This window comes from Vombatus ursinus, unplaced genomic scaffold (genome assembly GCF_900497805.2).
Source record: "Vombatus ursinus unplaced genomic scaffold, bare-nosed wombat genome assembly UNPS02014785.1, whole genome shotgun sequence".
In the NCBI taxonomy this organism is placed as follows: Eukaryota; Metazoa; Chordata; class Mammalia; order Diprotodontia; family Vombatidae; genus Vombatus; species Vombatus ursinus.
In genome coordinates this window covers 14,835,132-14,849,594 of record NW_020954563.1, presented here as the reverse complement: position 1 = coordinate 14,849,594, position 14,463 = coordinate 14,835,132, and the positions used below count along the sequence as shown (strand labels likewise).

The following is a 14,463-nucleotide window of genomic DNA, read 5'->3' as shown; positions in this document are numbered from 1 at the left end:
GCTCTCCTTAGCAGTCAAACCCTTTGCATTTTTCAAGTCAACAATGCGAATGACAATAAATCATTAAGTGTTAACTATTCTGGAGTAAATTTATTCCTTTAAAGGGATATCTCTGGGTTGCAAAGTACTATCAACTAATACATCTTCTTATATCTAAATTTCCCTTCTGTGAAAAAAAAAAATGTCTTCTAGTAGTGGTTGGATGATCACTTGTTGAGCATATTGTACAAGGCAGTCTTGTTCAGGTACAGGTTGGACCAGATGACCTCTAAGGTCCCTTCTAACTCTCAAGTTCTATGATTCTATAATTTGGGAACAGAACAAAATGAAGGAACAAAATTTCACTTCCTTTCCAAGAATCTTTCTAGATTCTTATAAAGCAAGCTGGTAAAGACAATGATTCCCAAAGAAGTGCTAAGTCCCAGCTAATTTAACAATACTAGGTTTCGAGTCCCTTTTAAAGGACAAATTAACAGGTTAAGGTTAACCCATATTCCTGTTCATTCTGCAGGTAAACCACCCCTGTCCCTGATATTCCTGGATCCTTACCTGATGGTGACTGGTTGTTGGTTCTTCCTCCAACAAAGGTTTTTCTTTCAAATTCTGCAATGGGCTCCTGTGGGGATTCTTACTTTTTTGGCGCAAGGTAGATGCCCTTGATTCTCTCCTTGCTTCTGTGTTATTTCCTATCTCTTTTGTGATAGCTTCATTTACTCCTTTGGCTTGCTCTCTTTCATCATGATCCTTTTGCAGCAGAGAATGACAGCTGGGTAATATTGGCTCTCCAAACTCTTTTTTCTGAAAAAGCTGCCTCTGAGCCAATTTCAGGCTTTTCTGATAAACCTCTAGCTGACACAGAATAACCTTAGTATACTGGTTAGGGTCCACTCCAATAGGACAGAATGGGATGCCCCAGTAATAGTGCACAGTGCCTCCAATTTCCTCCTGCAGACTCTTGACATCAATTGTGCTAGGGAGACAGAGTTGAGATGCCTTTCCTTCCCCTTGTGTAGCCATGAGAGAACCATAGCCTAGTCTACTATTTTCTTCAAGTTGTTTACACTTTATATCCTCAGCCCACTGGCTAGTTCCACTGTCAAAAAAGTTAGAGTTCTTACTCTCAAGAATTGTCTTCGTGGGTTTATCCTCAATTCCTGAACTGTCAGTGATTGGCTGCATTTCCAAGTTTCCACCATGATCCAAACACTTCTCTCTTCCCTCAATCTCCTCTTCTTGGCTAACACATGGGTTTGCAAACAATTTCCGAGGTACCAGCTGCCATGTTCCTATAGGTACTCGAGAAAAGGTAGGGCTCAGGACAACCTGTTTTTTACCAGGAGGACTTGATAAATTATCACTAGAGTCACTTAACATGGGTGAAGAAGGTGCTTCATTGGATTTAAGCGAAGGCTGGCTCTTTTCTTGAGATAAAATTATGCTTGATAATAATGAGCTTTCAACTATTTCTTGACTTAACCTCTTCAGCATCACCAGAGGGCTTTTGGGCATTTCTCTCTGTCCAGATTGAGATCCCTGTGACAGGGATGTGACAGATGAGTGTGGAGATTCAGGACAAGGAAACAAGCATTCAGAAGTCTCAGAAACCACTGGTTTTTCTTGGTGGTACTGTGCAAGTATTCCAGTGAACAAAGGTGCAGGACTTGTAGCAGAAGAATTCGAAGGCTGGCAACTCTGAAACAAATTACCCCACCCACCATAAAATTATTAATGCAGATGCACATGAGAAGCAATTAAAAAAAAAGTAGAGGATACTGCTCGTATAAGTTCTTCCTCTCCAACATTTGGAGGCTCAATCTTTTTTCAATAACCAGTGTTACCTGACATAAATGATGGCTTAGGAATGCAATTATCTCCAACTACATTCCATATCTTTTCATTTAATTTGTTTACCCACTAAAGAGTTTATATCCATATATTACAAATTTACATGAATATAATTTGAATCTTCAGAAAAACTACCAAATCTAATTTTTAATCTCTACCTTTCATCCCATCTCCCACCTCAATTTTTACTCTTTCTGCTTTCCCCACAGGAGGATGCTACCTTGTGTCCTGTTCTCTTTAGTCCTTTATACCAAATATTACTATTTTGAGAGTAATGAGAGCTAGTAATTTTATAGTTTGCAAAGGACTTTCCTCATAACAACCCTGTGAAGTAGAAACTTCTTAACCCCATTTAACAGAAGAGGAAAATGAGGCATAGAGAGGTTAAATTACTTGCCCACGGTCTCACCACTAGTAAGTACCAGAGTTTATACTTGAAGCCAGATCTTTTAGCTCCAAGTCTATCAATCTTTCTTTCCCATGATGCCACACTAAAGTAGAAAAGTATTTTTTATTGAACACTATTCTACAACAGCTTAAAAAAATCTACAGAGTAAATGCTTTCATACAAAAATTAACAACAATTCAAATGATGCTCGCCCCCAGTGCCTCATGGGTTCTTTCTCATGTGGATTTATAAACTGTTCCCTGTAATTTTAGGAAATAGTAGAGAATACCCTCTTTCCAGTGACTAGTCTTGTGACTGAGGGAGTGAAAGAACATAGCGGAGGAACCCCACCAACACTTTTTAAGGAGAGGCATGATTACATTCAGGCTCTCAGCGATGGCCTTCCTTAAGAGCTCCTCTTCCTCTTCCACCTGGTCATTCACTTGCCGTGCTTCCTGTTCACTCATTTTCAGAGCCAGAGCAAACTGTTCATCTTCGGTCATCTCTGAAAGTTAAAGGGAAAAAACAAATCGTCTGTTTGTTTGAATGTAAAGAATGGAATCACAGATTATTAGGAGCTGGAGGAGACCTCAGGGTTCATCGAATCCTGCCAGGCACAAACACTGCAATTTTCCTTCAGTCTAGAACTCTATTCTAGCCTCTTGCCTCCCAGGCCTGGGCTCTTTCCACTGATCATACTCTACATTGGCATGGGTTTAGTTTAAGTCCTCCATAACTAACTTACCACAGCATGGACTTGAACTTGAGCTCTCAAAAGCTACACCCATGAAGCACAAGCAAAGCTGGAAATGTTTCAAATAAAATCCTGGAGATAGAGCCTGTGTGTCACTGGGAGACTAGCCTAACTAATTTTGGAAAGGTTTGCACCAGGTTTCAGGTTTTTCAACTATAATACTTCAAAGAAAGACATTGATGTGTGTATTCCTTCCCCCCAACGATGTAAATTGCAACCTAGGGATACCTTTCCTACTCTGAAATTTCATTCATCCTATATATTCATCACAGAGGAAGAAAAAAATAATCCTAAAATTTTTTAAACCTCGGGGTGTTTTCCTTAGGCTCGCTTCCATGCCATGATGAGCAGCTAGGTCATGACCCCTGCATAAGTAACAAAATTTTTCAGCCTCGCTTTCCTCATCTGCAAAATGTGGATAAAAATAGTACCTCCCTCACACAGTTGTTGTGAAAATCAAATGAGACAACATAAGTAAAACACTTCGCAAATCTTAAAGCATTATATAAATGTTAGCTATGAAAATGATGATGACGAGTATCAGAGGAAGACTTTAGTGTAGGTCTTAGTACATAATGAATTAATGCTTGATCCTGAGTTGTTGATGATTAAAATCTGCCAAAGGAAATTTTTGTGTTGGATTTGTGCTACAGCACAATATGCTAGAGGCTTTCCTCAAGCTCTCTAGATATTTCATGAATACCAATGAAGCACTTAGGTTATCTGTTTCTTGCTCTCACTATATATGTGATGAGCCCATTTTTTTTTCCAGTTATACACTGCTCTAATGACATCTTACACAGCTACCTGTTCTACAAATTTCCTCACTTAAAATGTACTGTAACTTGTCCATGTCCTCTACAATAATTCAACTTTAATAATTCAGACTACAGAATTTCATGACTTGAAGTCATACAATATCACCAGAAGAACACTGGTATTAAAAAGACTGTTTAGGAAAAAGCTTGGGGTTATTAAAATAACTGTATAGTTTCTTAAAGGCAATCCAATGCATTCTCCTCCTATTCAATTCTGGACCCAAATCACTGATTATTACAATCGATGTCCAAGATAAATATACTGGACAAGCTCTACAGGCTTTCCTTCCAACTGCATAATCATTAATAAGTTATTTTTCATCCATTTGTTTTTTTCTTGTGTGGCTGGTTAGGACAAACTCTTTTGAATGATTATTTATCTTACTGAATGAATGTATTTTATTTAGAAAGTTCTGCAATGTTCCAGGATTTCATGAAATCAGCACACCGTCATGTACAAACATGAGCACCTAGAAGAACTCATGATTCATAGAGAATATAGCTTTTATTTGAACTAAACTGGTATTCCACCACATCCACCACGACACTGAGGAATATCTTTGGTAAGCATACATTTGTTTTTATCCTTTGTTTCATAGCACTGCTAAATATAGTATTCGCTGTTGTTCTAACTTTCAATGTATCTTGAATTTTTCTGACATATGCATGAGAAGACACCTTGTCAGAGGGTGAACACTAAAGAAGCTAACTCTACCAAATCACATCAATCAATGAACGATCAAATCGATGAACAAAAAGTATGGCAGGATTTTGTGTTCTTCATGCCTTTTGGTCAGTTGTTATTGTGAAGATGTGAGCTACTTTGGAGTATAATTTGGAAAATCTCTGCATCTCCTTTCTAGTGCCCTCATCAAGAATATCCTTAATTTGTGTGTTATTATTGTTCAGTCATCTCAGTCATGTCCAACTTTTTCTGATCCCATTTTGGGTTTTCTTGGCAAAGATACTAAAGTGGCTTGCAATTTCCTTCTCCAGTTCATTTCACAGATGAGGAGCTGAGACAAACAGGGTTAAGTGATTTGTCCAGGATCACAAACTACTAAGTGTCTGAGGCCAGATTCGAACTCATGAAGTTAAGTCTACCTAATTCTAAGCCCATTGCTCTATCTACTATACCACCTAGATGCTCTATCAATTTGTGTATAAAGTCACGTAAAAATTTCTTTATTTTTTCACCTAATTTTGATCTTTGCTCCAACAAATCTGAGTTAGGAACGTGCATCTCTTTCCCTTCTTTACAGAAGTAGGAAGCTATGAGTATAGAATATTTCATATATGTCAAACACAGCTCATCTGTTATTGGTTTTGCTGAACTGCTCTTTTTTCTCTTTCTTTTTTATTATGTTACAAAGGATGTTTTGCTGAATATAGGAGAGGGAGGGATATATTTGGAATTAAAGGTGATATAAAAATTAAAAGTTATCAATAACAATAAAAAAGCAGGAAAACTTAAAAAAAAAAACAAATCAATGGTATGATCAACTAATTCAGGAATGAATCCCATATCAGTAATAAGTTGCTTCCCAGCTATTAAAATAGAATTAATTTCATTTTTGGAAATATATGTTCCTTTTCACATGCAGAGTCAGATGATTTTTTTCTCACGAGGTATTCATGATAGTCACGAGACTTCTGTGTAGTCTACAGTCTTTGGCCTCTTATTCCTTACTCCTAAACCACATTTTTTGCAATTCTTACCTACACCCATCTTTGCATTGTAGTCACCAAATACAAAAGCATATGATTTAATTTGGACAGTTCTCCACAGAATTTCTCTATCTCATTCTATTTTGCAACCAATAAGCCTAGGAGCCATCACTGCACATAGAATCAATATCCTTTTATCTTATAGTCTCACTAATATGAATGTCAAGATTCTAGTAAGTCCACTCTTTCGTATCTAAACAAATATCACACGTTCCAACAGCTTACAGTCTTAAAAATTGTGATTCTTAGCCTTCCAACATTCTAATGCTGTTAAGGTAGATAGAAGTCTTATAAGACTAAGGTGTATTTTGTATTTTTTTTTGTTTAATGGGTTGCCATGGTTAAAGATTTCATTCCAAAGTAGCCAATCTATTAGTAAGATAGTCTTAATCAACAGGGCTAGCCCTCAGAAAGTCGACTATCTTTTGCCAGGATTGTAACCAAAGTGTTTTGAGCACAGTAGAATTTATCCTGCTTATGCACCACTGGCATGGCTGAAGAAAATCCAATGTTACCTCTTTGCTGTAATAATGCGCTTGTTGAATTTTTAGCCATACCAAATCATTCACTAAGGCAGAGAGAAATTTTTGACCACCATCACTGGAGGGGGTCCCCACACTTATAAAATCATGGGTCCTTCAAGTAACTTATCTAAAATCAACTCTGTCCCTTTCTACATCTACCTTGTGAATTGGACCTTTAATAATCTTATCATAATCAGTAAACTGCAGGTGACAACTGCAAGCAAGCACTAAGTTACAATTTAAAAATAAAATCACATGCTGAATTTAAACAACTAATTAAGTTTGGCAAAGGCAACATGGGAAGAAAAAAGAAAGATATTCCAAGATAATAAATTTATACAAGAAAGAAAATAATTAAAGTGAACTGGCATTTTCCACAGACATCGTTTATCTATTACCATAGCATACATGTGTACACTAAAATATATACATGTATACATGCATGCATGTGTGTATCCAACCTTAATCTCTCTCCTGAACTTCATTCCTAAATTGCCAGCAGCCTAATGGGTAAATTCCATCTGGATGGACCACAGGAATCTCAAAGTCAACATTTCTAAAACACGATTCACTATATTTTCCCCAAAACTCATCCTTCCTCCAAATCTCCTTAATTCAGTTGAGGGTACCATCATCCTTCAATATCACCCAGGTTCCCAACCAACTTTTCCCTCTCTCTCACTCTCCATATCCTATCACTTGTTAAGTCTTCTCAATTCTGCCTCCAAAGTTTTTCTGATATACAACTCCTTTTCACTATTCACACAGGCTATAGTCTAATTCAAGTTTTCATCACCTCTCCTATACATTACTTTAATAGAGTCCTAACTGGTCTTCCTGTTTCCAATTTCTCCCCTCTCTAATCCATCCTCTATAGGACTAACAAAATGAAATTCCTAAAACACAGGATTTGCTCTTGTCACCACCATTTCCATACTAAGTTGACTGCACTCTGGCCATCACACTCAACTCCCTCCCTCTCACAAGAACCTTGGACTTATCCCTTGGTGTGCCAGGCTTTGATAAGCAAACCTTATTTTTCCCCATTTTTATTATTTTTTCAATTATTCAAATATTTTTACAATTATATGTAAAAATATTTTTAACAGTGGTTTATTGTTAGCTTTTTTTTTTGTTTTGAGTTCCAAAATCTATCCCACCCTCCACCTCCCTGAGACAGTAAACACTCTGATACAGGTTATACATATGAAATCATGTAAAACATTTCCATATTAGTCATTTTGTAGAAGAAAACTTGAAAAAGGAAGAGAGAGGAAGAGAGAAGGAAAGAGGAAAGGAAGGAAGGAGGGAGGAAAAGGAGAGAAGGTGGGAAAGGAGAGAGGAAGTAAAAAACAGTATGCTTCAGTCTGTATTCAGATGACATCAATTCTCTCTCTGGAAGAGGACAGCATTTTTCATCATGAGTCCTTTGGAATTGTCTTGGATCACTGTATTGCTGAGAATAGCTAAGTTATTCATAGTTCTTCATCATATGATATTGCTTGTTATTATGTGCAGTTTTCTCCTGGTTCTGCTCATTTCACTCAGCATCAGTTCACATAAGTCTTTCCAGGTTTTTCTGAAATCAACCCGTTCATCATTTCTTACATCACAATAATATTCCATTATAATCATATACCACAACTTATTTGGCCACTCCCCAATTGATGTGCATTATCTTAATTTCTAATTCTTAGCCACTATGAAAAGAGCCACTATAAATACTTTTGCACAAATAGATTCTTTTCCCTTTTTAAAAAAATCTCTTTGGGATACACACCCAGTAGTGGTATCACTGGATCAAAGGGTATCCACAGTTTGATTGTCCTTTGGGCAAAGTTCCAAATGATCTCCAGAATGACTGGATCAGTTCACAATTCCACCAACAGTGCATTAGTGTCTCAGTTTTCCCACATCACCTCCAACATCCACATTTTCCTTTTTTGTCATATTAGTCACTCTGACAGGTGTGAGGTAGTACCTCAGAATTGTCTTAATTTACATTTCTCTAATCAATAGTGATTTAGAGCATTTTTTCATAGGACTATAAGATAGCTTTGATTTCTTTGTCTGAAAAGTGCCAGTTCATATTCTTTTTTTTTTTTTAAGGCAATTGCCCAGGGTCACACAGCTAGTAAGTGTCAAGTGTCTGGTCTGAGGCCATTTTTGAACTCAGGGCCAGTGCTCTATCCACTGTGCCACCTAGCTGCTCCCCAGTTCATGTCCTTTTACCATTATTGAAGGACATTCCACACCTGCTGGGTGCAGTAGCAGAGAGGCAGGGACCCTGCTGGCTGTGGTTGAGCCCCTGGACAGACCTCAGAAAATAACAGTAAGAAGTACCTGTGCCTTAGGACATTATTCCCCATACTTCGGGACTAGAACTTGATCACACTGATAGCTGCTACAAAATAAAAATGAACAAGCAAAGGAGAAAGAACCCAACCATAAATAGCTACTATGGGGACAGAAAAGATCTGGGTTCATATTCAGGGGAAGATAATAGAGTTAAAAAAAAGTCACCCTTTTTTCAATGAGAAATGTCAAATGGTCCCAAGTACAAAAAGATTTCTTGTAAGAATTTTAAAAGGATTTTAAAAATCAAATAAGAGAGATCAAAGAAAAATTGGAAAAAAAATAAGAACAATCCAAGAAAATTATGAAAAGAAAGTCAACCAAGTAGAAATAGAGAATCAAAAACTTAAGAAAATAACTCCTTGAAAACTAAAATTGGACAAAGGGAAGCTAATGACATTCTAAGATATAAAGAAATAATATAACAAAATCAAAAGAATGAAAAAATAGAAGACAACTGAAACATATCATCAGAACAACAAGGATCTGGAAAACAGATTGAGGAGAAATAAGAATAGTTAAGACTGCCTGAAAATTATAATTTAAAAAAAAAAAAGAATCTTGATGCAATATTACAAGAAATTATCAAGGAAAACTGCCCTGAAGTTCTAGAACAAGAAGGCAAAGCAGAAACAGAAAAAAATCTACCAATCACAGGATCCCAGGAGGAAAACTTACAGGAATATCATAGTCAACTTTCAAAGCTCCCAGGTTAAAGAGAAAATATTGCAAGCAACAAGGAAAAAAACATTTAAACATCGTGGAGCTACAATAAGGATTACACAAGACCTAGCAGCTACTATGGTGCAGGTCTGTGGGTCTTGGAATACTGTATTTCATAGAGCAAAAGAGCTGGAATTATGACCAAGGGTAATTTACCCGACAAAGTATAATCCCAAATGAAAAAAAAAATGGGATATTTAACAAACTGAAAGACTTTCAAGTGTTTGTGACAAAAACAGCAGAACTTAAGGGAAAATTTGACATGTAACATCCAGGAGAAACACAAAATAAACATCAAGGACTAATTACAAGGGACTCAATAAGGTCAAATCATTTACTTCTTTTATGTGAAAATATTATCAGTTCTTTTATGACTCATTTTTATTTGGGTAGTTTGAAAGAAAGGCTTGGAGCTGAGCCGAGTATGATGGGGTGATTTTTTTTTTGATGCGGTGATTCTAAAAAAAAAATAATAAAATTGTGTAGGGAGAGATAAAAAAGGAGCAATTATCTCATATAAATGAGGCAGAACAGGAAAAACTGATAAAGAAGCTTAGCAGGGGGATAGCAGTGCTGAAACACTCATCAGAAATGGATTAGAGAGGGAACAACATATATACATATATATATATAAGGGCATAAAAGTCTTCTAAATTCAGAAAGAAACAAGAGGGCAAGGGGATAGGGTGAGAGGAAGAGGATGAGAGAGGAATTCTTGAAGTGATGGATCGGTTAAGGATAGGAGGGAAAAGCAGGGGCAGAAGTAAAGCAGAAGAATGAGGAGGAATAGGAATAGGCTGAAAAGAGTAGTGAGAAAAAATAGGAAGGAGAATTACTATACAAGTAATTATAGCTTAGAATGTGAATGGGATGAATTTACCCATTAAATGGAAAGTGACAGCAGATTAAAAACCTGAATTCAACAATATGTTGCTTTCGGGAAATGCTATAAAAATGAGATATATACACAAACATAAAATAAAGGTCAGGAGTAGAATTTATTACGCAAAAAAAGCAGGGGTAGTAATCATGATCTCAAAGTTAAAGCTAAAATAGATTTAACCAAAAGAGAAAAATGGGGAAACTACACTGTCAGCCCTATCATTCAATATTGTTTCAGACCACTTAAAATAACTAGATAGTATAAAATACCTGAGAGTATACCTGCCAAAACAGACACAGGAACTATATGAATATAAACACATTTTTTATACAAATAAAGTTAGATCTAAATAATTGAATATTTATTGTTCATGGGGAGGTAAAACCAAAATAATTTTTAAAATGACAATTTTATCTATTTATGTAATGTCATCCCAATTAAATTATTAAAAAATTATCTTACTGAATTAGAAAAAAATAACAAAGTTCATTTAGAAGAACAAAAAGTCAGGAACTCCAAAGAAACCAGGGCAAAAAATATGTAAAGGAAGCAGATTCAGTAGTATCAGATCTTAAACCATATTATAAAGTGAGAGTATTATTGAAATGTAAAATAGGTAATTTTGATTATTTTAAACTAAAATTTTCTTGTATAAATAAAACCTATGTAGTGTCAAGAACAGAAGGAATGAAAAAAATTGGGAAAAAACTCTCTTAGACAATCTCTCAAACAGAATGTGATTGGGTTGGAGTATTGCTGTGGTGTAGGAAATAAGGAGGTGGTCAATTTAAAAAAACATGGAGACTTGGACTTATGAAGGAAGATGCTATCCACCTTCAGAGAAACAGATGACAAGTGGAAATAAGCATACTATATATGTATGAGTGTTCATGTGCACACCTGTATATGTGTGTGCATACATACATACACACACACACACACACATCCCTACTTAATTGCAGTCTTCTTTGGGGGAAGGGGAAAGGCAGGGAGGGGAAAAAATAAAGTAAAAAATACACAGCAGAGAACAAAAGAAAATCTACAAGGAAGCAAAGAAAAACTATTATCTTCAGGAACAAATACATTTTCCATTTGGCATTTAAAGCCATTTACAACCTGATCTCTTCCTACCTTTCTGGTCTTAATTTTATTGTTTTGCCTCCAATGACTATACCATCCAGCAATACTTTCTCACAACTCCATGCATTTTTACTGGATGTCCACCATGTCTAGAATTCTTTCCTTCTTTGTCTCTGCCTGGCATTCCCAGACTCTTAAATCACATTTTCTGCAAGAAGCCTTTCTTAATGCCCCCAATGCTAGTGTCTTCCCAATTGGATTCTCTCCCATTTATTCTACATCTTTTTTTTTTTTTTTGGCAATTGGGGTTAAGTGACTTGCCCAGGGTCATACAGTGACAAGTGTTTGGTCTGAGGCCAGATTTGAACTCAGGTACTCCTGACTTTGGGGCCGGTGCTCTATCCACTGCGCCACCTAGCTGCCCCTATTTCACATATCTTGCATGTACATCGTGGCCCTAAGTGTCTGTACCTGGCCCCACCCTAGGCTGCCTCAACTATCTCATCCACCAAATTGCTCAGATTCCTTAAGAGTCTGGCCCACTTGTCAATACAAGCTCACAAATGTGCTGGTTCTTAAAAGCCCACCCCCTTCTATTGGCAAAACAATAAACCTTGTCTCTGACTGAAAGAAAACTTGAGTTGATTTCTTTCGAGGCAGGACCCATGTCTTTGCCCTTGAATTTTGGGGTTCCCAGAACCCCTAAACCAACACTACCACCTGTTCTTCAACTACAGCAGAGGTGTCAAATGCCTGGTAAACACCAAACTGGCCAAGAGCAGATTAAAATGTAATTGGGAAATATTTACCAAAATAAAAATACAACAGAATATATGTAATGTTAATATGTGGTTTTCTAAGTTCACACAGGACAGTTTAGTGGTTCCTATCTCTATTTGAGTTTGACACCACTGGACTAGAGTATTGTAGCAAGGCATCCCAGAGCTTTCAGTTACTACACCCTTTGAAAATTATCAAGGCATTGACTGGGAAATGGCCAAATAAATTGTGGTACATTAATGTAATGGATTACAATTTTACTGTAAGAAACTGGACATGAAAAGTTCAGAAGAGCAATAATAAGAATTGAAACTGAACACTGAATAACACCCAAGTTTTCTCCAAACAAGAGGTGAGAAAGTATACTTTGCTCCCTTCTTTGCTCTAGTGGGGGGGTTATAGCTGTGAAACACTGTATATACCATGTAACTAATATAATATATTGGTTAATTCTGCCAAACTACAGTTTTTAATTTTCATTTTATTCTTTGTTACAACAGATGGCTTTCTGGGTAAGGTCAGGTGAGGGATCTTTGTGGAATGAAACATGATATAAAAACAAAAGTGATCAATAAAATCATTTTTAAAAGTACTAGGCAGAGATATAATCCATCCTTACAATATTAAGGACAGTGGAAGGCAGAGGCTGAATTTCTTTTAATGGCTTTCTATTCCCTCAGTTAAGGGAAATATCATATTCCAACACATCATCAGAGATAGGAGCTGAAGGATGTCAGTGTCTAATATTTCACAGAACAATGTTTACAGCGATGACTAAGTGATCAAGACATGGTTAAATGATGTTCAGCACATCCAGTTCAGTTTGAAAAAGCAAGAAAGTATGTAATAAAGAAAGATTTCTGTCCAAAATGGTTAAAATGAAAAATAAATTGGGCTTCTCAATGGGACAAAATTTCAACTTGTCAGACAATTTGGCTCTGTAGAACCTCATTTCTTGAGGGTTCCAGAGAGCACCACGGCATCACCTAGGCCTGATGTGGATACAAATGGTACCCTAAGGGCTAAAAAAGAATATTAAAGGTTGCTTTCCCAGTACTTTGTGAAGCCCCTCTAAGGGGGTTGGGGCTTATTCTGGAGCTTATCCAGTAACCTAAAATTGTCCTATAAAGTCCTTTTCCCCTTATCTTGAAATATCGCAAAACTTCTGCTTATTTTCTAAAACCAAAAAAATTGTTTTGTCTCCCTTATCCTGTGCTTCCCATCCCCCCATCTCTAATGTTTAACCTGTGTGCTCCCTGCCCTGTCCTTAAATCTTTAAGCCATAAAGAATTCTTTTTGTCTCCCTCATCCTGTCTTCAATCTTTAACCTCCATAAAAACCTCTAAAACTACATCATCATTCTGAAACCTCTATATAAGCATAACTCCCCCAAATATCAGGGTCTCATTTAGTTTTCTTGCTAAGAAGACCTATGCGCTTCATGTAATAAAAGCTCCCATTGACTAAAGAGAATGTCTAAGTGAATTCTTTCACATCCAAACTGCTCTCCCAAATCTGACCTCAACAGGCCCTCCTTGTCACTACTTAAAATCATGGAGGCAGCAGAACAGAGAAGAAAAAACATGGGCACTAGGGTCAAGAATACTGGGTTTCAAACCCTACCTCTGCTATACACTGGCTGTTTGACCATCAGCAACTCACTTAACCTCTAAGTCTGTTTCCTCATCTGTAAAATGGGGAAAATACTCAAAACTACCTTATCTCACAGAACTACTGCCTAGAAAACACTCTGTAAACCTTAAAATATTATAGAGATTTAAGTTATTATAGTAAGTCCTTTGGAATACGATACTAGTTTGCACACAGTGTCATTCTGCTTCCCAAAGAAATGTTAAAGCCTTTTGTTACTCATAATGGATCAAGACTGGACCTGTGATTTCACTGGTATTGAGAACTCCCAGGTGATGAAATGACCTCTACCAATGCAGGTTGCCATGCTCTCTGCTACTTAGTCTTAGACTGTTTGTTTAGACTACTGAGAGGTTTAATGCCTCTTCCCAGGTCAAACAGATTTGTACAGGTCAGAAACAGATCTTCCTGGAATTCCCTGCTGAGGCTGGCTTTCAATCTATTATTCCATACTGCCTTCTCATTAGTAAATAATCATAAATATGACTACTCCCATGAAGACTTAAAATACTATTATGTACTAATAATTTTATCACATTCTATTCTCTCCAGCATTTAGAATCACAGGATGTTTTAAAGCTGGAAGGGACTAGTCATCAAGTCCAACTCCCATCAAGTCCAAATCATTTAATTAACTTCCTTAACAAATAAGGAAATGGAAGCCTTGAGAAGAGACGTAACTTAGTAGATGCTTAATAAATTATGTTGATTGGTTGCTGCCCAAAGTCAGAGTATGTGCATTTGAAAACAGGTTTTAAGTTTTCAAATACAGTGTTTCTTTTCTACTATGCCACACTCCCTCTCACACACTATGTGGCAGGGAGAGGAACTACTTGGAAAGCAGTTATGCTCACCCACCCTCTCTGGGTCTCAGTTTCCTTATCTGTAATAATCTATCCTAACTACCTCCCCAGGCTATAGGAGGATCATATTAA

The 14,463-nt window shown here is 36.8% G+C and overlaps 1 protein-coding gene across 4 annotated transcripts in view; it reads right to left on the bottom strand.

Moving 5' to 3' along the window:
- UIMC1 (ubiquitin interaction motif containing 1) overlaps positions 1–14,463 on the bottom strand; it is a 136,152-nt gene that overhangs the window by 52,803 nt on the left and 68,886 nt on the right. For all 4 annotated transcript variants that reach the window (XM_027867152.1, XM_027867151.1, XM_027867153.1 and 1 more), the window contains exons 5-6: positions 2,614–2,738; positions 550–1,692 (exon numbers count right to left, since the gene is read on the bottom strand). In XM_027867152.1, the coding sequence (XP_027722953.1) occupies positions 550–1,692; positions 2,614–2,738 (1,268 nt within the window). The remainder of the gene's footprint in view (positions 1–549; positions 1,693–2,613; positions 2,739–14,463) is intronic.